At 43.6% G+C, this 25170-nt stretch overlaps 1 protein-coding gene across 2 annotated transcripts in view; it reads right to left on the bottom strand.

Annotated features, from left to right (window-relative positions):
• Nucleotides 1-280: 280 nt before the first annotated feature.
• Nucleotides 281-25170, bottom strand: part of NPR3 (natriuretic peptide receptor 3) — a 65513-nt gene continuing 40623 nt past the window's right edge. Inside the window, exons 4-8 of one of the 2 annotated variants that reach the window (XM_029217639.1) lie at nt 13025-13160; nt 7313-7407; nt 5371-5506; nt 3555-3642; nt 281-2544 (exon numbers count right to left, since the gene is read on the bottom strand). In XM_029217639.1, the coding sequence (XP_029073472.1) occupies nt 2433-2544; nt 3555-3642; nt 5371-5506; nt 7313-7407; nt 13025-13160 (567 nt within the window). In that variant the 3' untranslated portion in view covers nt 281-2432. The remainder of the gene's footprint in view (nt 2545-3554; nt 3643-5370; nt 5507-7312; nt 7408-13024; nt 13161-25170) is intronic. The other variant, XM_029217640.1, reaches the window with a different exon arrangement.

Below are 25170 nucleotides of genomic sequence, written 5' to 3'. Positions count from 1 at the left end.
CATCGGCAGGCAGACTCTCAACCACTGCGCCACCAGGGAAGCCCTGCTCTACCATTTTTAAAAGACTAAATTCTCACTTAAAATTTTTAAGATTTTACCTGGGAATATAATATTAAGTTTAGAACTATTCCTCTACCTGAAGTAGAAATAAAAGATATTTTCTTTAAAAAGGTTAGCGTTAACAGCCCCTATATAAATTCTAGAAAGGTTAGAAATGTTTCTACCCAAAGACTGCAGCCAGGTAAGAGTGTTTTTTCCCTGTAATAAGCACATAGGCTCAAAATTTTAATGTTTTTTTACAAACACAAGATAATAGAGAATGAGTATCTCTAAAATACATGGAAAACATCACTGAAAAACATAAATGAGAGAGAAATAGTCTCTCAACTCACAAAAATAAGATGGATGCAACTCTTCCATTCTGTTTTCACGTTGAGTCCTGAGATGTTACACGCGTCGCTTTCCTGGATTTTACTTCCCAAACTGTCTTCCTGTGTGAGAATTTCTGGCGCTGGCCTCTCTTGCCTGCTTTTTCCATCCTGTTTTGAATTCAGCACCTTTTCATTTGCACCCAGCATGGAGAGCTACAACATAGTTCCTTGAGTTGATCAGAGTTCATTCTTTTATCATGTTCTCCAACTGCCTGCGTTCCATTTTTAAACAATAGAGGGGGAATGTGCCTCACGCAGAAATAATCCATTCACTTTGGCTGAAGTAGGAGTGGCGGACGCCTCCAGGGAAGCAAGCTCAGGCCAACTTCCAGGACACGCGGCTCTCACTCGCCCTGCCTCACCTCCACCATTACCAGTGTGAGCCACAGCCTCCATCACTACCTAGGAATTGCTCCAATTCTGGTATTCCCCTATTTTCTTAAACTGCCCCATTTTCCTCCTATAGATGGTCTTTTCCAGACATTAAGATAATTTTTAAAACTATTTTCCAGCTGCTCAAAACATTATTGAGGAAAGACCCTCGTGACGTCATGATAAGACAGTACAGTGATCTGGCAACTTCCCATTCTTCCCTCATTGTCTATTTTCTCCACAAATTATACATGAAAGCGGCAACCTGAGTTTAAACCTATGAGCAGAGTACTAGGCACAAAGTAGAGATTTGGTATATACTTATTCAACCCTGTCCAAATTCCTCATATCCCTACGCCTGTTACATGGGTTACTAGTGGATGACTGCAAGCCTCTCTGGAGTTTACTAAAAGGGAATATAGTAGCAATTTAGATTCCCTCTTTTAACCAAAATCATCATTGTGAATTTTGGTAAAATGTCATTTATTAAATGTATCGTTTCTGTGCTTACTGTCAAGTTCTAACTCTATAAAGTTCTTCTTGAGAAAAAAGGACCGCCTCCCTTTTATAAAACCTGACTTAATTCTATTAAATTTCATCCTTGGTCTTGACACTCATCACTGGCCAGAACTGGAAGGAGTCTATCCCTAAAACAAGTTGCATTTAAAACAGGTAAATTGATGTATTCCTGTAGAGTCTATAATCTGAATACATTTCCAGATCTCTGTAATTAAAGCAGCAATCCGTATTGGGCTACAGCCACGGGGAAGAGGAAAACAGGGAGAAAAAGAGAGGCATCTTTCATCATTATTGGTTTGTTGTACACTTTACCCATGCTTTTAAAATAGAAGTGAAATTTAATCTTCAAAATGAAAAAATAGACACATTTTCTAATAGTAAAATATAAGATTAAAATACTTAAAAATAAAGTGTTAGTGTGAAATAGGGCTTTTTTATATTAAAAAATGAAACATCTTAGATTTGCCTTTCTTGTATAAATCCTCTTAACTTATTAATAGTTACAACTTTCCAGAGTAGCTTTTATGAGACGCTGAAGGAGACGGGGGGCGGGGGGGATTCTTTTTCGAGATATGAAGTCAGGACCTGAATGTATACATCGGACAGAGCAGTTTTCAACTTCAGATCTGTCCACCAGCACTAGAGAAAGGAATGATGTATTTCCTACCTTGAGACTTTTCATTACGTTTTCTTCTTCTTGGGGTTAAATTCTTTTCAAGGATATTCTACTTGTAAAAATTATTTTATTCTAGCTATAAAACATCTCATTTAAGAAAAACACATTTTATAGGCTTGCATAAAATCCCCTCAAAAGCCATCAAGATATGGAGACATCAGACCTTCAAAACATAAATCTGATCATGTGCCCTTGAAATAGTATGAACATTTAACAAAGTGACGTTATATTCTTATATTTGTTTGTCATGAGATGAAAGGCCGGGAGGCATATGGTGATTAATAACAGTTCCTGAGCTTCTAAAGAAATTTTACAACGAAATGACTAACTGCTTAAAAGAATGAGTTTTTCAAGAGCGCCCCTTCTGTTCCATTGATGTCTTTCATCCCATTTATCTCCTTAAAGAATCTCAAGCCAAAAGAATAGGCTTCCTTTTAAGCCACCGAAAAATGGGATCTGATGGAATCTTCCCGTAACTCCCGATGTTTTCCAACGTTGCTTTCTTCTTGCTGGTTTCGCCTCTCAATGGTTATTCTGTATTTCTTCCTGGGTAAAGGGAAAGTGAATGTAGTAATAAAACCTCGCTTGGCTACAAAATACTATGGTTTCTCTTACAAAGAATGCCCTCAAGGGACATCTGGGTTTGGGTTAATAAATGAGAAGTGACACAGTATGAAACCCTGGTCAAAGATTAAAGTAGTGTGCCCTAAGGCATTGTGCCCTTATTCAAGGAGGAAAATTGGCCTGCTTTCCCAGACGCCATAGAACAAGCCTTCCCCTTCTTCCCTGGGTGCCTCGTGGGTTAAGTCTTGTCTATTCTGCCACAGAAGCTCTCCCCAGCTCCCAGGATATGCCCTAGATAAAGATCAGATGAAGCGTACAGGAATACAATTGTCCCCACAAAGAGTCACATACACCCGCAGTTACAGTTCCATACAGAAATGAAAAAAATCATGGTCCGCTGACCTAAGAATAAGCCACAAACTCAACCACCAAAGATTGCAGAGGAATGAACAGGTCTCAAGATGTGAAACTAACGGTATCTTGAACACACATAAAAATTACAACTTTACAAGACTCGGGGCTTAACCACAGTGGTCACTAAGCATGTGGGTTCTCAAATACTGAGCACAGATGTCCTGAGTGCATAGGCTGCTTGGAGCCACTACGTCCTCTACAGAAGGTGAGCCCAGCACCTGTTTCTAAACTGGAGGAAGCCGGAGACTGGGGAAGTTGATTCTCCCTTTGTCCAGATTCCCTCTCCACTTTCACATGTGGTGGGCGGTAGGAATGGGGTCAGAATATTTGTAAGCCAAAGACAGCAGTGGCTCTGTGGCCCATAGGGGGAGACAATAGAAACCCTGACCCACTGCCTGGTATGCTAACCCATTGACCACCAAACCAGCGTCACGCCAAAGGAATGGCTCAGTTCTTCTCACCACATGCTTTTTGGGTAAGAGCAAGATAGGCACAGGTCACAAGGAGGATCGTTCAAAGGCAAGTGGCAAAGGCAATTAAGGGGAGTGAATTTTAAAACCTTGTAAAGTGGTCCTAACCTGAAAAAGTAGAAGGCCATTAGCAAACCAGCTCCTAGTAAGGCTCCCACAACAATTCCTGTCACCGCTGACTCTTCTAGGCCACCTGCTTGAAAAAGAAACAGAGAGAATCTGAGTTCATGTTGAGAAATAGCTAGAAATCCCTCATTCTGACGTTTCAGTCATTGAAAACTTTCATTCATTGGAAGGTGTTTCTCAATTTCCCACTTGGGGCAAATTTTCCAATTTTCCTTTCTTTTTGAGAACTATTTTCTAGGGGATCCTGTTCGTTGTTGTGGCAGTGGTGGTTGTGGTTTGGTTTGGGGTTTTGGGGTTTTTTACCAAGTGCAAAGCTTAAAAAGCACTTAAGGGCTTCCCTGGTGGCGCAGTGGTTGAGAGTCTGCCTGCCGATGCAGGGGACACGGGTTCCTGCCCCGGTCCGGGAAGATCCCACATGCCGCGGAGCGGCTGGGCCCGTGAGCCATGGCCGCTGGGCCTGCGCGTCCGGAGCCTGTGCTCCGCAACGGGAGAGGCCACAACAGTGAGAGGCCCGCGTACCGCAAAAACAAAGCACTTAAGAAAATACTAGATGAATGACTGTTACAAAAAAAAAAAGTGAGCACAGTGGGAATAAAGCAGGTTCAAGGAGGATTTGAAGAAAACTGGAAACTGAAGTTTTCAGATCTAGCCACACTCTTGAGTTTACAGGCAGAGAAGACAACCATGGAGACCATGGGACTGAGCCGGCTCTTCTCATTTTCATTGTCACTTGGATGGTGACACTTCCAAGTGCTGGAAGATTTGGTGAGAAAATTCATTGGGTTAATGTTCTGTTTCTAGATGTTCTCTCACCAAAGCCAGAGCTTCATGTCAAAATGTCTTATATAGCTTTGTGGAAATGTAACAGTTTGAAACAATCAAGTTCAGTAGTGTCCCAGTTATTATATAAAAACGATAAATAGCTAGCTTGTGTAGAAAGAGTTTAGGACACAGTCTTATATGCATTCGTATTTAATCCTCAGAGCAGTCCTAAGAGTGGGATACATTTCTTTCATTTTATATATGAGAAAACTGAGGCTTAAAGAAATGGAAGGAACGCTCCTGGGTTCACAAAACCAGTAAGTGACAATGGTGGGATTCCAAATCCAGGCCCGATAACTCCAGAGACTGTGTTCTTAACATACTTCTGCCTTACGCCTTCCCGTAATTATTGCATACACACAAATACCTCACAGGTTAAAGACTGTTCCCAAGACATGAGGAGCACACATACATTAGCCTAAAGTGAACAAGTTCCCTGAAAGGTCGATACTCACTTTGCCCTCCCTCAATAGCTTATCAAAGGGTCTCGCTAAAGCAATGATTTCCGGCCATTTTCCTACTTTTAAGTTCCTTATGAGACCCTCCACTTGCTTCTATATTTATGACAAGGCTGCTCATAAATAACAGATTTCACACTTATTTGCCAATTTGTAAATTTTCAGGTGCCTAAGGGACACTGGTTCTAAGGGATAAGAGGATAAATACAAACAAAGATGAATAAGTGAGTGACATTTAGTATTTGATATTTTAATCTTCCCTAAAAGTGTAAACCTCAAATACTAAGAAATTATAGTACAAGATGTAAAAATAGGGAGATGCCTTCTACCATTTTGGAAAAGGATGGAAGGGAAGAAGGACCTAGAAGCCTCTGCTGAAGGCGGATGCCAGTTTGTGAATTGTTCCCATGGGTTTTACCACATCAGAAACAGGAATCTACACTTTCAGGGCATGACCCCTGCATTATACTGATACTGTAGATGATGAAACACAGAGCGAATTAAGTCTCTAAACTTACATGCTTTGCAAGGAGAGCTGTTTGTGTGCTCCACCATTCTGGTTTCATCTATTCTCAGCTTTAAAGGTCCCCAAGGATATTTGACATTCGGCCGCATTTCAAAACGACCTTCTTTTCCAAAGTAATCACCAATAACCTATATAAAGGCAAAAAATATATACATATACACACTGAAAGGTCAAAGTTATCTGGTTCCAAAGGAGGCACAGAGTGGGCTCCCCTGTCGTTCACACTGACTACAATGGTGTGTTTCTGAGGACTTTGTAGGTCAAGATTTTCAGGCGCCAACAGCGCTCTTAAGGTGAGCATAATTTATGGAGAGCGGGCTCCCCATGGCAGGGAAGACGGTTATACAGAAAGCAGTAAGCTGGGAAGGCATGGCTTTTCCCTTGCTCATGGGAGAGGGTACTGCTTCTCCCACCTGCCACAGAGCAGCCCACGTCGTCAGCCATCTGTCAGGCCCAAGCTCCTTTCAGGGATGAGTGAGGTCAGGACCCACCTTAAGGGTCCCAGGCTAAGTGGGCCTCACACCACTCAGTTAGCTTGGCATATAATTCAAGCATTAAAGAGCGTCTTCAGGAACTTCCCACTTCACCCTCCTCTGGTTGCAAAACTATTCCCCATCCTGACTTCGGGGGTTACATTCTCCTCTCTGATGAATTTACCCTATTTACACCCCACTTCCAAGCTGAACTCCTTTTCAATTAGTTCCTGTGGCCCGTGAAAAAAATCAGTATCCTTTTATGGGTCAGTTCAAGGTTCACTCTCAGTTTCTGGTTCAACAGCCATTTCATCAGCTCCCTGAGCCCTGATCTAGAAGTACCTTCGCACCCAGGTTCTCGGGATCCGTTTCCCTTTTGTCTGGGCACCGGCACCCTGCTCCTGAGCGGCCTGTGACACTCCCTCCCCCTCTCTCTCCTGAAGGAGGCCCAGCAAGCTCTCATAGGCCATTTCATGTCAGAATGAAAAGAATTCTAGATAATCACCAAACTAACAATCACTGGCATGTACTGAGCACATACCAAGTACTTTACACACATGCACTCCTGACTCCTCACCACAACCCTATCTATAATAGATGGTTACTATCCACCTTTTATAGAGGGGGAGACTCGAATATACACGAGACCCAGACCATCGAAGAGTAAAAAACCGTGCAGTAAATGCAGCAAGTGTGGGTCCTGCGGCTCAGCCCCTCCCACAAAGGCCAAGTACGTGTGGACTGAGAGAAGACAGTCCTTTATGCAGGGTTGCAGGAAGTGTGACAGGAGCATCAACTCTGGGTGAGAGCCTTCAGAGAAGCAGAGAGGGAGCTGCATTATGGGACCTGAAACACTGCCTATTCCTATAATCTTTATTTATATATTTATCATGTAAAGTTTATACAGTCCTTTTCTAGGTTCCATTTTATCTGGTGTTCATCACGTGAGGTCAGCAAGGGAGAGATTATGATTTCCTCATTACGGCCGAGGAAGCTGAGGCCAAGAGCTTGACACCCCAGGAAGTGTCAGAAACTCCTCTGTGTGTCCAGGGCACCCTTTTCTCTTCGTGATGCTATCCTGAAACTCCATCATCGTTTGAAATACTACTGCAGGTCCAGTTTGTACCCACCCCCGCCAAAACCAATTTTTTTTCAAATTTTTAGGGAGGAAGTAAATGCACAATTTCACTTTACATCTCTCAGTTGACGATGCTGTCCTGTACCTTAGGACTGAGGTGTGATTCTTGGCCACTTGAAAGGTAGGATTTCCCCCCACCATTTCCTGAAGCCTTCCCTGATACCCTCAACCAGAAGGAAGCCGTCTCTTGGAAACTCCCTGTGTGCAGCTCATTTTTATTTGGAGGCTGCTTTGGGGGCAGCTATTTGGACACCAGGACAAATACATTCCTTGGAATTTCAACACGCAGAGGAGCGGCTGGGGCAGAAGTCCTGTTTGCTTACCTCCTGGGTGCCCGCTTCCGTGTCGGTCATGGCAATCACGGAGAAATCCCCGTACCGGTCTCCGTTGGCATCTATGGACACCTGCCCGGCAATACCTAGAGGATGAGATGGAAAGGACTCCAGTTGGTTACTTAAAATGCCTCTGTCCGCCAACAAAAACAAGAAAATGAATTGACAGGACTTTTTAAAACAAACTCATGCCACAGGGAATCTCATCAAACTCGGAGCATTTTTGTTGGCATTTGAAAAGACATTGTAATTTCATCTGTGTCTGCATTCCTAAATTCTTAACATTTCTCCATTTAAAAATGAAAAGAAAAAGAAACAAATGACCTTCTTTGGGGAATATGTTAAAGAAAAAAAAAAAAGATTAAGGCTAATCCTGAAAGCAGTATGCTTATCCCAGAGTTTTGTATTAATTTTTTTTAAAAAATGCAGAGCGAGAAGTAGAGCTGTAGTACAGTTCCTAGACTTGTCATGGGTTCACGTTATCACTGGGCAAACATTATAAAAGAAAACCCATTCCAGGCCCAGGACTCAGTGAATGTGCTTGCCTGTGGGCTCCTTGGACGCCCAGGAGAGCAAAGGGCCTGCTTCGCAGGTCAAGGCAGCCAAGAGCAAAGATGAGCTAGTTTTATCTCACTTGTGTTCATTCATTCATTGTTTTGGGGGTTTTGTTTTTGTCTTCCAGTTTAATGGAGATGTAACTGACATATCTCACTGTGTGAGTTTCAAGTGTACGGCATAAAGGTTTGACTTACAGATACTGTGAAATGAGTTTAACATTCATCATCTCATATAGATACAGTAAAGTATTCATTGTTTATCCAGTGATAACTAGGGGCTGAATTTAATGCTGAGGCAAAGTTGATCTGGACCACAGTGTCTGCTCAAGAGAGAGGCAGCCTGGACAAGGGGTTTATTTTGGTGGCGCTGGAATCCAACTGCCTGCATCTGAATCCCAGCTCTCACATTTCCTAGCCTATGACCTTGGGCAAGGATTTAGCCCACTGAGCCTCAGTCTCCAGGACTGTAAAAGAGGCATAATAGTAGCTCCCTGCCAAGAGGCTGCTGAAAAGATTAAGTGAACTAAAATAGGTAAAGTACTTTCAACATGGGTTTAAGAGAAGTCGGTCATTTCCTTCTTTTGTTATTACTTCTATCGTTATGCCTGGAATCTGGGAGAGGACATTCTGACTGTGCCCACACCACTCAGAAGAGGAGCTGGCACATCTAGCTGGAGACTCCTGGGGGACTCAGTAAAAGAGAGCAGGTCTTTTATAGGAATGTTGGTGAAGCCTCTGATTCAGACAAGCAACCAGCAGAGTGTGGGAGTGTTCTAGGCAGAAAGGCAGCCCTGTTAGTATTTACAAAGCCACAAAAGCTGAAAGGAACCCAAGGGACGGTGAGGTTTTGGGGGAGGTGGCCCATGTGTATGGAAGGGAACAGTGAGATGTAAAGCTGGAACAGCTGGAACAGGGTGGCCAGAGCATGGAGGGCCTTGAGTGCCACACAAAGGATTTGGATTTACTTTGGTTAGCAATGGTGGCTTACAGCAGCTAATCAATAAAAGCAAATACGTATATACTATTAGTTGATATTAAATATGTCTATATTGCAATTTTCATTAACTAAGAGAATTTATATGTCAGCCACATTCTAAGTATTTGTTTTCTTTCAATTTAAACTGTGGCAAAGTTCAGTGTAATTCTTAATTGGCACCTCTACTGATGTGGCTCTCTCCGGAAGTAAAATGAATGTCTGGGAAAAGGGATCCCAAGGGAACGCTCCATCCTCTAGTGTGGTTTGGAGAGGGCAAGTATTTGGGTTTACTGTCCTCTGGGTTGCTGTTTGAAGGCCCACTGATTTTTCCAGACTTTGGTCTACTTTGCCGGAAACAGAATGGAGCTACTATTCATCTTGATTTCTTTGTCTTCTTAACATAGACTGATTACAAAGGATACACCTATCTCAAGCTAGCTTATCCTTGACAGTCTATACAACTTGTAAGTAATTAATGTCATTTAAATATATATACATTTATCTCCAAACATATTGGCTGTCCAAAACCGTATGCCGTTCTGTTCAGAGGTGTTTGTGACGGTGTGTTCTGCTACGTGTTTTGCAGAGTATTTTATAAGGTAAGGTGGCCCTAGTAATCCAAGACCTCACTACACTTTAAGCTATTACAATTCTGCCAAGAAATGGGGCGTGAACCCTCAGGGTGGCCAATTAGCAAGTGAGACTTCACCTGACAGTATTGTACATAAGGTGAGATCGTCAGGCTGACAGCAGAATTTTCCTGTACATAAGTAATGAGACTTTCCACCCTCATTTCTACTGGCCTGTAGCGGAGCTCAAGGTTTGAGCCACAGTCCTATTTACCTTGTCACTCTGACCTCTCACACAGAGAGGAAATTCAGCTTCTTCCCAGGCCATTTATTGAAAACCTTGAGATCTGGTCATAGGTTTCACGGTAATGAAATCCAAATCTGTCAAATAATGTCCAGAGTATTTTTCCCTTGACAACTTTATGGTCACTTACAGTGACCATTAAAGTTTAAATGGTTTTTAATTTTAGAACAGTTGGGGATTTTTTTATAGTTCTTTTTGGGGGCTACCCTCAGATTGATCATTGTTTAGCAAATAAAATGGGCTCTTCAAACAATTCAAGGTCAAAACTTACCTTGGCTTCAATTATCTTTACATTTGGACAATGAGATTCTAAGTTTAGACTGAACTATACAGTTGATTGTTTTGGGACTCATTTCGTATTGCCTGTGTAGACCCAGCCCTAGAATGGAAGCATCAGGTTGGCCTATGGGAAAATTTAGTCCATGCCCTCTAAACAAAACTGAGTTCCAGCCATTGTGGGCACCTGCCCTTCCCTTAACAACCTCCCTCTGATGACCAAGAGCAAATGACCACATCGTGTGGTGAGGAGTAACTAGGAACAGGATGTGGCCTACCAGGGTCATGTCCACACATGCCGGTTTCTCAGTGCACAGGACACAACTTCTGGGAAATTTGACTCAGTCCTAATATGCCCCCTGACTTATCCTATTTGATTCCAGCTCCTCAGCTGAAGCAGTCAGAGGTCGAGCAAGATAATCCTGGAGGCTTATTTTATTCGTTCATGTCCTACCATCTGTCCAAAGTGAAAGCAGATGTCACTCTAGTTTTGAGTAAGATGTGGCACCCACTGAAACCACCAAGGAGAAATGAAATCCACCAAATGTCACCATAGCTGCTGCCCAGACAACTCTCGCCAGAACCTGACCTCTCTGTACCATCCTACTCTTTCTAATAACCAAGGGCAAGACGAGGCAGTGGAGTGGATGGGAGTCCCAAGGGAAAAAAAACACGTGCCCCAAATCTAGCCTTGATAAATACATATAGGCATAGCCGCAGTGCATTAAAGGGCTCAAAGGACGAGTTGGCATGATGCAGAACTGAAAGGGTCTTTGTCAGTCATCAGCTAGTCCAGCCCCCTTAGTACTGGTGACAAAGAAGAAGCCCAAAGGACTGAGGTCACAGCCAGTGGCTAGGTTGTGGGTTTCCTGACCTCTGGTCAGTGACCTGTATGGCAGTGGTCCTCAGATGCTACCCACCAGCCTACTACAGTTTATCTTCCTCGGTCCCCAGAAAGCCCCCATCTACAAAAGACTCAAGACAGATCCTGACCCTCGACACCCTCTGGTGGCTTTCCATCTCACTCAGGTGGAAACCCGAGGTCCTCAGTGCAGCTTCCAGGCCCACAGGATCTGGCCCCACTACCTCTGACTCTGGCTACCATCACACCGCGGCTCACATACTGCTGCCGCCACACCAGCCTCCTTGCTCTTACGGCGGCCCTCAGCACTCTCCTGCCAGACACACTCAGGGTCTCTGCGCTCGCTGCTGCCACTGGAATATTCTCTTCTAATCATCTACATAATTTCTTTCACTACTCTGGGGTCTCTACTCAACCACCGCTTATCAGAAACACCTTCCCGGACAACTCTATTTAAATTAGCAGTCCTACCACACCCCTCCCATCACTTTCCAGACCCCTAACCTGCTTTACTTCGTAGCCTCTGAAGTGGTGTATTTATTCGTTTATCGCCAGTTCCCCCTACTACCATGGAAGCTCAGTTGATGGCAGGGAATCTCTCTAGTTCACCCCTGAATCCTCAGCACCTTGACCGGCGCCTGGCACATAGTAAGTGCTCAAGAATATCTGATGAATGAATGAATGAGTGGATCTGAAGTTGATATCCGCAGGGCTCCAGCAGCTGGATCATTCTCATATTGAGTCTCATGTTCATTTTTTTTTTTTTTTTGACTGATGGGGAGGTGAGAGGAAACTAGCACTCCACGTGCTGTTAGCAAGAATATGGACTGGTAGACCTTTCTGGAAGATATTTGGCAATACCTAATGCACTTTAAAAGGTACCAACATACTTTTGGACCCAGATAGGCCATGACTGAGAATGCTCCCTATTGGATGTACTCACAAAAATTCATCAAGATGTGTAAGATCGTAATAGCATTTTGCGTAATAGCAAAAACTGTAAACAACTGAAGTGCCCATCAATAGGAGACTCGTTAAAGAAATACTTGTACAGCCAAACAGTGGAAAAATATGGAACCATCATTTAAAAATGTGCTGAATCTATGAGCGCTCATATGGAAAATTCTTCTACTTGACATACAAGTGAAAAAGCTAAGATGAAGAATGGCATTCATAGTATGACCCTTTTGTGTAAATTTTTTAGATAAGATATACAAACGCATATGTGCTGGCAGAAGGCATAAAATATTTTTAGGCTGAATCACAGGAAATCGTTAATAGTGATAACACTGGGGACAGGGGACTAGGGTGTGAAGGGAAAACTTTCACTTTTCATTTTGTACATTTTTGTAGCATTCAAATTTTCCAGCCAAGAATGGTCTCATTCTTGTACAATGTTTAAATTTCAACGGAGATTGCTTGAGTGATGAGATGACGAGCGATTTTTTTGTTGTCGTTGTTCTTATGCTTCTCTGTTCTTAAGCAACAGCTGGTATTCACCATTTTAAAAAATAAAATATAAGCAGAGAGCTCAAATGGACCTGCTTATCATCTCAAACCTCCCAGTTTTGAACAGAGGAATGTATATCTGGGATTATTCCTTTTAAAACTGATCACAGGGCTTCCCTGGTGGCGCAGTGGTTGAGAGTCCGCCTGCCGATGCAGGGGACGTGGGTTCGTGCCCTGGTCCGGGAAGATCCCACATGCCGCGGAGCGGCTGGGCCCGTGAGCCATGGCCGCTGAGCCTGCGCGTCCGGAGCCTGTGCTCCGCAACGGGCGAGGCAGCAACAGTGAGAGGCCCGCGTACCACCAAAAAAAAAAAAAAAACTGATCACAGAACTCTTCACAAACTGATTATTTGTTGTGAATGAGGCTTGTGATTAATTTTAAGAAGCCTAGAGTTGTCATCTAGTAATCAGGAGACAAGGCACTTCCTATTTCAGTGGGACTCTTTCAAAGCACTTTCACAAGCTTTATCTCATTTAATTTTCACAACAAGCCTGTGAAGTGGGTTGATCTTGACTTATTATCCTCCTTCTACAGCTGAGAAATGTAAGACACTGGCAAGGTCCCAAGGTTGTAAGAGGGAAAAACAGAACCAGGAAAGAAGCAGCTTGATTAGCTTCAGAGTGTTGTTGCCTTGTAGACTGAAACCTCACCTTCAAATGTTCTGTTCCAAGTCTGCTGGATAATTTTCCCTCCATCCTTCTTACTGTAACCAGCTCTGAGTACTTCATGTAAAGCCAGGACGTAGAGGAGGATGGCATCGTGGAATCCTTCAACAAACATGTTAACCTGGAAAGGAAAGCCCAGCTGGGTGAGCCCAGACAACAAATGACTCACATTCGGGAATAATGTGGGCAAATCCAAGTGGTTAACAAGTTAGACTCGAGGCCCGTAAGCGATGGCAGAGGTGTGCAAAAGAGTAGCTAACAAGACTCATGCCACAATTTTCCTGGCACTGGCTTAGTCAGGAAAACCCTTCCCCCGTTTGGGAGTTTGGAGAGCAGACAAGATATTACAGAAGTCAAGAACATTGTACCTGTGGGCCAGGTTAAGTATTCCAGGTGCATCAGCCTTTGCCCATAGATGCCTCTGTACACATGCCCTCCTTCTTCCCACATCTGCTCTCTACCTCAAGCCAACTAGAGTCCAACCTTCCCCCTGAGGTCTTCTCCATCTTCACCAGCCCCTGTGATCTCCATGCTCTGAATGTGGAGCATGGCTAAAAAAACAGTAGGGATCCATTCATTCATATTCAAATACTACCGAACGCCTAGTAGAGCGCAAAGGGGGCAAAGAGGAATGGACGCTGCCATCCCTGCCTGCCCAGCATTTCTGTCCTCTCCTCTACCAGCATCAACATCTCAGTTTCTCTTTCCAATTTGTGTTCTGAGTAGTTCCAGGGCATCTGACCACTCCCTACCTCCAGTCCCTGCCAAGCTCCAAGGACAAGAATGGAAACAGGCCATTGGTTTATCTCAGTTGAGTCCTGGCTCAAGTCAGATAGCCCTTGCGCTCAGAAACATACAACTTCATGTGAAATTGGAGAAGTCACTTAATCCTCTGAGCCTTGTGTCCTTCTATAAGCACCATTTGGCAAGTTCTGATACCACATTTAAACCCACTGTAACGTTCATTGAACGTGAACTGAGCAAATACAATCTTGAAACACTTAGTAGCTTACAGATTAGGTATAAGAGTACCCCCAAATTTCAGCCTTCTTATTTCAGAAGAAAGCATCAAGAATGGAATTCCATGCAGCAGAGTGAATTGGGCATCCCACAGACAACCATGGTGAGGCATTGAGAGAGGCATTCCTGCCCCAGTCCTAGAAAGAGACCCCGGAGGAAGAGAGCCACCTGGTTCAAATACACAAACATTCACAGAAGACATGGCTCAATGTCCAGTTCTTCTTGGCCTCATCCCACCCCGAAGGACAATAAGTCCTGTTTGCATCAGAGGAGCAAATATTTCAGAATTGCCAAAGCCTAGTGCTGAGAGGCAGGCTAGAATAATGGTTAAAGAGCCTGGGCTCGCCACCCAGCTCTGCCACTTCCTGGCTGTGCTTTTGCACCACTCTGGGTCTCAGTTTTCCCCATCTGGAAAATGAGGAAAATATTCATGCCTATCTCAAGGGGTTGCTGTCATGTTTAAGTGAACTAATAGATGTAAAATATGTAAAAGTCAGCACTCCCTGTTAGCTTTTGTTGTTATTGTCTAGAGACAGAGAATTATAAACCTAGGAATCCTGCTTAGCTTCTAATTCCTAATAGCAGTGTCCAAAAAATAAGGGATCTAATTACTATTACAACATATCTTATTGACCCACTTTACACTTAATGGAAACTAAGCCTCCTTGTTCATGCTTTCATATTCCAAACAGTTCTCTTCCACAAAGTCACATCCTTAATTCCACCCAACTGCGATGGGTGCAGCCCAAGCTAGTCAATTCCACTGACCCTCTGGCAGAGGCAGAGGACAGAAGAGTATGGTTTACGGGAGACCCCTCAGTTAGCTGCTAGACCCAGAGTCTAATCCTGGCCCTGACATGTTAGTTGATCTCTCTAGTCTTCAATATCCTTATCGACTAAATGTGAGTTTAGTATCTACTCATCTCATAGAGCTCTCCTGGGGATTAAATGAACGAGTGCATGTAAAACATCTAACACAGCTCTTGGGACTGTGAAAGCAAATGGTAGACATTAGCTCTTACTGTTAGCCATCAAGTCTCAGAGTCATTATTTTTTTAGGCAAAGCAGAATGGTGTAGAAATAAAATCTACTACTCAAAGATAATTTTCTGCTGATTGTGCTATGCTAATTCAATTTTCCAGAGGGATATGAAATTTTCACTTAGGCCACGAAGTCATCATGGCTTGAGAAAGTAGCATGCTGATGAGTTAATGAGTTTTAATGAGTGGACTGTAGCTGTGTAACTTAATCCTCAGGCCGCAATAAAAACTATTTTTTCAAAAGATCAATCTTCCCTTTGATAATTGTATAAAAACCACCCTGCTACAGAGGGAAGCATCATAGAATCGTGGAATATGGGAAACATAAGATGCCTTTGAAAAGCCCTGGTCCGATCCACTCCTTACTTTGAGAACCTAAAGGCATCGCTCACCTGCCATCTCCCTGCATTCTGTAAGTGAGAGGTGTTACAGCTATAGTCCTTGTTCTGAGGGAGTCTAAGACAGCCCCTACTTAGACTGTGAAGTACCAGCTGCTGGACATCACCTGTCCACCTCTCTCCCTCCTCTTTCTCAAAATCCTAACCCTGGGCCGCCACGCTGCCACTGGCCACCCGAAGCACGGGACACGTGTCCCAGCACCACCCTCTGTCTGGCTCTTGAGCTCCCTTCCTTCTTGATACGCCCTCTGAGCTGTCCCCTCTACAATCGGGATGGGAAGAATAATTATCTGGCTGAAAAACATGAACTTGGATTACTTCTGTCCTAACAGGCTTAATGGTAGAAGAGAATAGATAGGCTCTCAATACCTGCCCGCGTCGGAAAACTCATTTTATCCGGGTTTGCAAATGAAACGCAAAATTTACCTTCTTTCCTCTCAAATTGGCTGAGTGTCTCCCTCTCCTGCCAAAATTAGCAGGAGAGCTGCTGGCCCCCACTGAGGTTCACTCACACCCCAGCCCGCTGCGGGGGACGTTTCATAACACCTACCTCATAGGACCTCAAGCCAGAAGCAAGACCCCAGAGACCGTCTTTTCTCGAGGAGAACATTCTCACATCCACACGTGTTTTTTAATGGGAGGAAAGCCCATTAGCACATTATAGACACTGAAAATTGGAAGTGCCAATTTTTTTTAAAAATGAGGGAGAAAAATAAATCCAGAGTATTAAGTTGCCTTTGGAACACTTTCCCCTGGCCCCCAGGCTGAAAGGAACGAGGTCATCTGGTCCGTCCCCCCCCCACCCCCCACCCCCACCCCCGCCTCTGGCCAGAACAACACTAGGACTTCAAACTCCTGCCTGACAGATCAGGCAGCGGTTACTAAAGGAAGAAAACAGCATTCCCTCTTCTGACCGACCTGTTCTAGTAGTAAGCCCCATTTCTAGCTGGAAAGCCCTTCCTTACTGTCATTAGCCATGAGTCTTCCTTAAATTCCTAAATGCAGCCATTCCCCTGCTCGATGGCAGAGCTAAGAGAACAAATACAGTTCATGAGCCCTAGGAGTTTCATCTCCACCAAACAGCACCGCCGCCCCCCACTGGTGCGTAGATGGACTCCACACAAGCGAGCTGGTGAAGTCGACCCCCGTGAGGGACCAGCTCCAGGATGATAATGATTTGCGCTGTGCATCAAAGTGTCTGTCGTTCAAACAAGATGGAAATCATTCACCATCTTCCGCTCATTCTGGGGAGTTTGCCCAGAACAAGGAAGCATGCTCTCCCGTCATTTTGCCTCAGTTCCCTTGATTTTGTCCTCTGGTGCTGGCCAGTGGCAGCTATTCCACATAAAAGAAAGCCATTTTTGCCTTTGGCCTTTCTCCCTGATAGCACCTGTCAGCCATGTCTATTTGTTAGTGTAGTTTCTTCTTAATTCTCTATCATGGGAAAAGCTGAATACAAATCTCGTTCTTTTCCAAAGCGGACTCACAGATACAGGAACAAACCAGTGGCTACCAGTGGGGAGAGGGAAGGAGGGAGGAGCAATATAGGAATAGGGGATTAAGAGGTACAAACAATTAGGTATAAAATAAGCTACAAAGATACATTGTACAATGTGGGGAATATAGCCAGTATTTTATAATAACTATTAATGGCATATAACCTTTAAAAATCATGAACCACTATATAAGTACACCAGTAACTTATATAATATTGTACATCAGCTATCCTTCAATTAAAAAAAAAAAAGAAATCTAGTTCTTTTTTAACTGAGCATAAAGAGTTGCCGTTCCTGACATGGCTCTTATTTGTGACAGTGAGCAGAGTCTTTCTCATTTCTCTTTGGGGAGAAAAATTCATAGGTGAATTCCTCAGTGCCTGTGCTCCAAACAAGACAGCAGAGAATGCTACATGCCTCAGCTGTTCTTGTAAAGTGAGAGTGGACCACCCGGCAGTAATCTCGCTCCCAGGGTCGTCTGGTTACCTGAGAAAGCCTGTAAAGCTCTCAGATGGAGACTAGTGGGAGAAAGCTACCAAAGTTAAGCACAAGGCTAGGCTCTCCCAGGGCTTCGCTCGTGGTGTTCACATGTACTCAAGCATGTCGTAAGGTGGTTCTGTCTTTCTCACCACAAACCAACGGTTCCAAATGCAAATCAGGAAAGCAGAGGGTTTGGGGCAGTGTTTCTTAAGAGTCTTTTGAAAAGACATGACCCTTAACGTCCCCATCAGTTAAAGGGGAGATCAGGGACAAGGACATTTTGATGGCAGGCAGATAAGAGGAGAGATGGTCCAGGACCTGCCTCTCCCTATCACAGCAGAAACAGTGGCAGCTTCATCTTGAATTATTAGTAATAAGACTCTGAAAATGAACCTTGTCCTGCCCTCCTAGGCCACTGGAGATGGTAGACACAGAAGAAAGTGGCCTGGCCATGCTGCATGGGGAGGCCGAAGGTTAAAGGACATTATGCATTTGATGAACACTGCACACGTGACCTTCATACAATAAAAATATAGATCCTATCTGTTTTCATTCCATTTTCTTTTGAATCATAAAATTTTAAATCTACAATATAGAGTAACAACAGCAGGAACTTCCATAAATCAAGTGCTATCACCAATTCTTCAACATCAAAAGAGGGGTTCTCACTCTTACTGGCGTACACCCCTCTTCTATACCGGGACTTCTATACTGCTCTTCTATACTGGGCCTGCCTTCATGGAATTCACACTTGGTCACTTGCTGACTTATTTTAGCCTTGAGGAAAGTGAAGTTGTAAATTTTTACCCTTATCCTAGTAACTCCGAGGAAATGCAAAGGGCAAGTGGCTTACCAAGAGTCAGGCAGCAGACCTGGGAGAAAGCCAGGGTCCAGCCCTGTGCTTGGCCGAAGAATTGCCATATCGTCTGGCAGACTTCTTTGGGGTGGGGATGGGCCCTAAGTCACCCAAATGACTGTCTCCATCCCAGGCTCAGCCCTGCCCCTATAGTAATGCCCTAGACTGGGAAACTAACTTGGGTCTCATAGCCTAAAGTGTGGCTGCCTGCACATAGAAGCAGATTTTTTTCTCTCTCTCATCACCTAAAACAAAATGGATCATTAAACAAAAGCAGCCCCGGGAAGATCATTAAGTCAAGTTCTGACCCCTCAGGTGTCTCCCACGCTACCGCAATCGGCTGCCCTTCTAATGACGGGAACGGCAGTGCAGGCTGCGCACAGGTGCCGCGGTGCTGGTGGACGGCATCCACTTACATGAGGCAACCTCAGCCAGGAGAGCCGCCCCGAGAAACGAGGTGGAGGAGAACTCCGTGGAACTGGTCTCCTGGAATTAGTGGGTGTGGAGCGCAAGCAGGAGAATGACTTTCTAAAATTCTCCCAGTGCTCATACAGGGAATTCGGTCATCTGATACATGTGCCCTTTGAATGTGTCCCACACACACGTCATATAAGGATGCTTCTCATCACCTATCACTCTTGAAGGCTTAGTTGAGAAATGCACATACCTAATGACATAATCGTCTCTGGCTTTCAGATGAATCAGGTGAGCAATGTCTGTCCTTGGCCTTCATGTCCCACCAGTGCCCGACCAGATGTGCCTCCGGAAAGCCTGGGGACCCGACCCCCACAGACTGCTCTGGACACTTGCTGGCCTTCTTTCCAGGGGTCTATGTTCCTGTCGGGCACAATGTCGAGGTGGGTCAACACACACACCAAACCCAAGGCGGAAGGGCCGAGGCAGGCAGCAAGTACCCTGCTCACTCTGCTGGACGGTGAGGCAGCCCCAAGACTGCAAGTGGGGTGACCAAGCCAGAGTGAGATGGAGACGGGGGACACAGGGGGACAAGTTCTGGCCTCACTCCTGAAAGGCCAAAATCAGAAGAAGCATGTAGACTCTACTTTATCCACCCTGATGACATCCTTGAAAGCTGATCCTGAGAACTTCAGATAGCTTTCCTTAAATTTCTCGAGTCACCTGGAGATGTGATTACAAGGAAGAGAGAAGCAAAAATCTAGGCTTTGTATAAGGATGACTTTTTTTTTCACTTCTGCCTTGTGTCTTAAAATGAAACCTCTCCTTCTTATTCAAGCAGTTTCAAGGTGTGGTGAGGACAGAGTTAAGATCCAGAAGCCCGACTCCCAGTTCAAGCAGCTCTGGTTTATTCACTCATTGTGAACAGTCAGCAGCTTAATTTTGTTCAATTCTTAATTCAGAGTTTCCGAAGCTGGATTCCATACAGCAGCAGCATTCCTTAACATGTTAACAGATGGCTCTAGAAATAGCACTGTCATGGTTAAACAGGTTTACAAAATGCTAGATTGAACAAAGTCAAGCAGTTCTCTTTACTTCCAGGTATTAACTATGATATTAAACATCTCCTATATTCTAGGAGCTGAACTTAATAGAATTTAGGTTCTACTGTGTTTAGTCCTTACAAAACCTTCATAGATGGACACTGTTATTATCCTATAAGAGACACTCTGACTAACATCCTAAACAGAAACGAGAGATCTTTGTCGGTGGATGGGGTCAAAACTGCAGAAAATGTTGGGTGGGCAAGTTCTTAAGTAGGGGTCCAAACCAGGCTCGCCTAGTTATGACATCTATCCAACTGGCACATATGTTCAGCCAGCTAAGGTTGTAAAACAGTTTTGTGCTCTGGTTTCTGCTTCTAACCGGCTAATAGTTGAGGAGTTCTACAAGTTGAGCACATAGGCTAGAAAGACCAGCGAGGGTCTATAAAAGAGAAGACTAACAATGTACTGGAAGATGAGGGAGGGACAGAACCCGCACCTAGAGGCAGAATGAGAGGGCGGAAGATGGGAGAAGAGGAGAGGAGAGGGGACATGAGGCAACACACTGACCGTTAAGCAGGTATTTAAACCAGCAGCTCAGATCAAGTGAATCAGGACTTCTGACCCATCTGTGAATAAAAAGGCCTATTGATCCTATTAATCCCACTTCTGGGTATGTATCTGAAGGAACGGAAGTCAGTGTCTGGAAGAGATACTGCACTCTGTTCATGGCATCATTTTTCACAATAGCCAAGCTATGGAAACAACTGTGTCCACTGGCAGATGAACGATTAAAGAAAATGTGTGAGAGAGAGAGACACATAGAATTTAGTCATAAAAAAATATGGAAATCCTGCCATTTGTGACAATCTGGAGGGCGTTATGCTAAGTAAAATAAGCCATACAGAGAAAGACAATGCTATATGATCTCACCTGTGTGGAATCTAAAAAAGTCAGATTCATAGAAAAAGAGAGTTGAACGGTGGTTGCCAGAGGCTGGAGAGTGGCAGAAATGGGGAGATGTTGGTAAAAGGGTAAAAACTTTCAGTTATAAGATGAATAAGTTCTGGGGCTCTGATGTACAGCATGGTGACTACTGTTAACAATACTGTATTGTATACATGTAATTTACTAAGAGAGTAAATCTTAAAATGTTCTCACCACCAGAAAATAAAAATAGAAAAGGTAACTATACGAGGTCATGGTGTGTTAACTAACCGTATTGTGGTAATCACTTCACAATGTACACACATAGCAAATCACTATGTCCTACACCTTCAATTTATGTGAATTCATTTGTCAATTATAGCTCATTAAAGATGTGGGGGGAGGAGGGTGGTTGCTTATGGGGGTAGAAACTGATTGGAAAGGGACATGAGGAAACTGCATGTGGTCCTGCAAATCTCCTATATCTTAACAGGAGTAGTAGTTGCATGGACATACACGTTTATCGGAGGTGATCAAATAGCACAATCAAGAGCTATGGATTTCATTGTGCATAAATTTTATTAAATAAAATAATAAACTTATCTTTGAGATACATATTAAAATGCTTAAGATGAAACGAGGATGCCTTAGATTTGCTTCAGAATTACTGGCGCCGAGGGGTAAGGGTGGGAAAAAAGTTAGAGATGAAATTAGACTGACTTGGTTAATTATTGAAGCTGAGTGGTGACAACACAGAGTTTCACATACTGTGCTCTCCATTTTTGTATGTATTTAAAATTTCCCATAATAAACATTTTCTTAATTCCCTAAATGAATATCCCAAGTCCGGAAAATTGTGGAAAACTTTCCACAGTAGCTTCTATAAGAACATATGAAAATACATAATCATAAGGTCAACATTCATGTTTTGTCCAGTCCAGTTCTGTTTTCTATCACTGAACTAAATTCATTTTTAATTTTTAAATGAATAAGTCTTTAAAGGTATTTGTATATCGCCAATATCAACTTTAAAGAATAGGGCCTCACACCAAAAGATCAACAAGCTCTGAATCCCATTTGGGATCCAGCATAATGAACTGATCTAAATCATTCTGGAACCCATGTTAAGACAGCCTTTGGAAAATATGCAAGTAATGAGTTTCATATGCTTACTAACTACCAGGAAAAATAGTCATTCCTTGTCATTATCCTGAAAGTATCCCTTCAGGTCTACTGCTTGAGAATTCAGTTAAGTCTTCAGATTTCAAGAAATGCCCCATGGTCTTCACAAGGTTGGATGGTGCAACATTTCAAAGAGATGGATCTTTTTAAGTCTATTTCATAAGAAAATTGTTTCACTCCCTTGGGCAATTAAAACATACTCTATTTCTTTTTAAAAACATTTAGGGCTAACATATTCTACTAATGTGAGGAGACTCGTTTCTCTTAAGAAAGTTACCAGAACTATTCAGAGTACTCTAGATGCAGATGTATCATGATTTTGAATCATGGATAGAATGACACTGAGCTTCATAAATATATTGGCCACAATACAAGAGAGACCCTTGGGTACACATCTTAGGGAGCTGCATCATGTTAACCTCACAGGCATTCTTAACAGCCTAAAAGAATTACAGAATCACAAGTTTACAACTCGAAGGGAATTTACGGCTCATATAGTCCAACCAGCATGTTGTGTAAATGAGAAGCTGAAGCCTGTAATTGTTGCCTGATTCACTCAACGTTGCACAGATAGTAAGAACAGAGCTGCGACTGGAACTCAAATCTCCTGGCTCCAAATCAGCGCCTGCATCATCAGTGTTGATTTGTCTGTCAAGCAAGGCACCTCCTTAAAGACCAAACTCACACCCAAGGCTAGAGCATCAATATGAGTTCTCTAACACGTATAAGATTTCCAAGATGTTATATGCACATCAAGAGAGAGAAAAGAAGAACGAAGAAGTTTGCCCTAGCAAACACATCTTGAATTACCTGTCAGGAAAGTATAATCAAAGGAGGGGGGAGAAAAGGTGATATTGGATACCAGATTGTTTAAGTTAGCTCCAGGTTCCCTTTAAAACAATGTAAATTGACCAAAAGGCTTAATCTGTTTAAGCCCACTGCTCGTAAAGTCAATTCGTCATTATTTAAGGATCTGCTATATCTTTTTTTAGAGCTGAGGCACAGAACTTAAAGGGGAAAAAATCTAATCAGAGGCTCTGTTCTCAAAGAACTAAGACGTCAATAATCCTATGTCAAATATCACTGTCTTCTGACGCAAGGACCCTCCCTCACTCCCAGGACATAATGAATGCATTAAGGAGGTTGGCAGTCAGCTCACATTCTTCCTCTCCACCCACATTATTGCATTCGTACTGAACCATTTCAATCTCCCTGTGCATTATCCATTCATTGAACATTGAACATTGAACACTTCATCTCCACGGAACTTCATCAATTCACTCTCATGCACATACCCTAGGCCAAAGCTTCTCAGAACTGTGCACACAGTTCACCGGCAAATCTTGTTCAAATGCAGATTCTGATTCAGCAGGTCTGAGGGATAGAGCACTACACCTCCTCATTTCTACAGTCTCCCAGGTGATGCTGGTGCCACTGGTCCATAGACCACCCTTTGAGTAGCAAAGATCTTATCATCACCCAGAACTGCTCTACTTTCAAAATCCTTGAAAATCTCTTTTTGACTACAGTCTCCTACTTTCTACTTTCTTCTGCATGCAGAATAAGTTCTTTGAACTCGGAGCTCCATCCTCCTTGACTCCCCCTCTAGGCTTGGTCCGCAGAGCTCAGAATGGAGCAGTTCTGAATGAAAGGATGAGGCAGGTAGACACAGTGTTATTCAGGCAGAGGTGCCAATGGGCAATTGGAACTCGGGGTCTGCCACTCAAAGACAGGCTGGAGTTGGAGATAGAAATTTAAGTGTTATCCACATCACGATGAACATCCCACCCAGGCGAGTGGATGTGCTGCCCAGAAAGTGTTTAGAGAAGAAAAAGGGCCAAGGAAAGAATCTGGGAAACACTAATATTTGTGGAGCAAGTGGAAAAGGGGAGTCATGAAAGGAGACCAGGAAAGTCTACAATGTAGGCAGAGAACTTAGACACGGTGGTGTCTTGGCAGCCAAGGGAGGAGCAAATTTCAAAAAAGAGAGACCTTTCCAAACTCCTCCTCTACAAAAATCCCCTCATTCAAGGCAGGTGATTTTGCTCACTATTCCCTAAATGTGTCTACTGCCTCCTTCTACTAAGCTGGGATTCCCTATATTAGCCTCTCTGAGGAGGCTCTTCTGCACCCACCTCTTCTTACCCATCCTTCAAGAGCCACCCGCACAAGTGATGAATTGTCCTCACAAGACACAATGCCTTGCCTGAAGGAGGCGCTCAGTAAGTGTGCATGGCGGGCATACAGGTTCAATGAACAACCGTCTGCAGGCTTAACTGTATGCCTGGTGATACATAGGGTCAAATGACCAACAAAAACGCATGTGCATCTAGAGGGCATATGTGCTGTATCTGAAATCTGTTCTACCCAAGAAATTCTTAGACATAGAGCTACCATAAATATACTGCTGAGTATATTTCAGTCACTGCTGAGTTACGAAAAGAGAAAATGGCCCCAAATTGAAATGAATGTAGTTTGTAGAGCAACGATGGGCAAATTAGAGTGCCGATCTGATGCAGGACTATTTACTAATAAATGAAATCTCTTTAAGACCTTTAGGATAGGGTAAAAACAAAGCTGGCTGACTTCAGTGATTTAGTAATTATCCCACATAGAGATAACGGTAAAGGGAATAATACAGGTCCCCAAATTTAGGCCAATTGTTAAATTGTTCATTATACACACACAAATTCTCTGCTCACCTCCTCCCTATCTGTAAACCACAGTCTGTGGGAGCAAGATTTTTAGAACCAGGACTTCCCTGGTGGCGCAGTGGTTAAGAATCCGCCTGCCAATGCAGGGGACATGGGTTCGATCCCTGGTCCGGGAAGATCCCACATGCCTCACAGCAACGAAGCCCGTGCGCCACAACTACTGAGCCTGCGCTCTAGAGCCCGTGAACCACAACTACTGAGCCCGTGTGCCACAGCTACTGAAGGCTGTGCGCCTAGAGCCCGTGTTCCGCAACAAGAGAAGCCACCGCGATGAGAAGCCTGCGCAATGAAGAGTAGCCCCCGCTCGCCGCAACTAGAGAAAGCCTGCGCGCAGCAATGAAGACCCCACGCAGCCAAAAATAAATAAATAAATTTTTTTTAAAAAAGAAGAGAGAGGGACACGGTGGCTGATGCCTCTTGTTTTAAAAAAAGAAAAAAAAAAAAGATTTTTAGAACTTTATAAAATGAAGCAAGTTCTCTCCGGGGGGAAATCAGATGATAAAGACTAATCCAAAATAATTTCCTACAGCTTAAGTCACTTTCGAATTTCATAACCAGGAC

Source organism: Monodon monoceros, unplaced genomic scaffold, assembly GCF_005190385.1.
Source record: "Monodon monoceros isolate NGI ecotype Baffin Bay Population unplaced genomic scaffold, NGI_Narwhal_1 Super_Scaffold_12, whole genome shotgun sequence".
NCBI classification, from domain to species: Eukaryota; Metazoa; Chordata; class Mammalia; order Artiodactyla; family Monodontidae; genus Monodon; species Monodon monoceros.
Note: the sequence above shows the minus strand (reverse complement) of the source record. Positions and strands in the feature narration are given on the sequence as shown.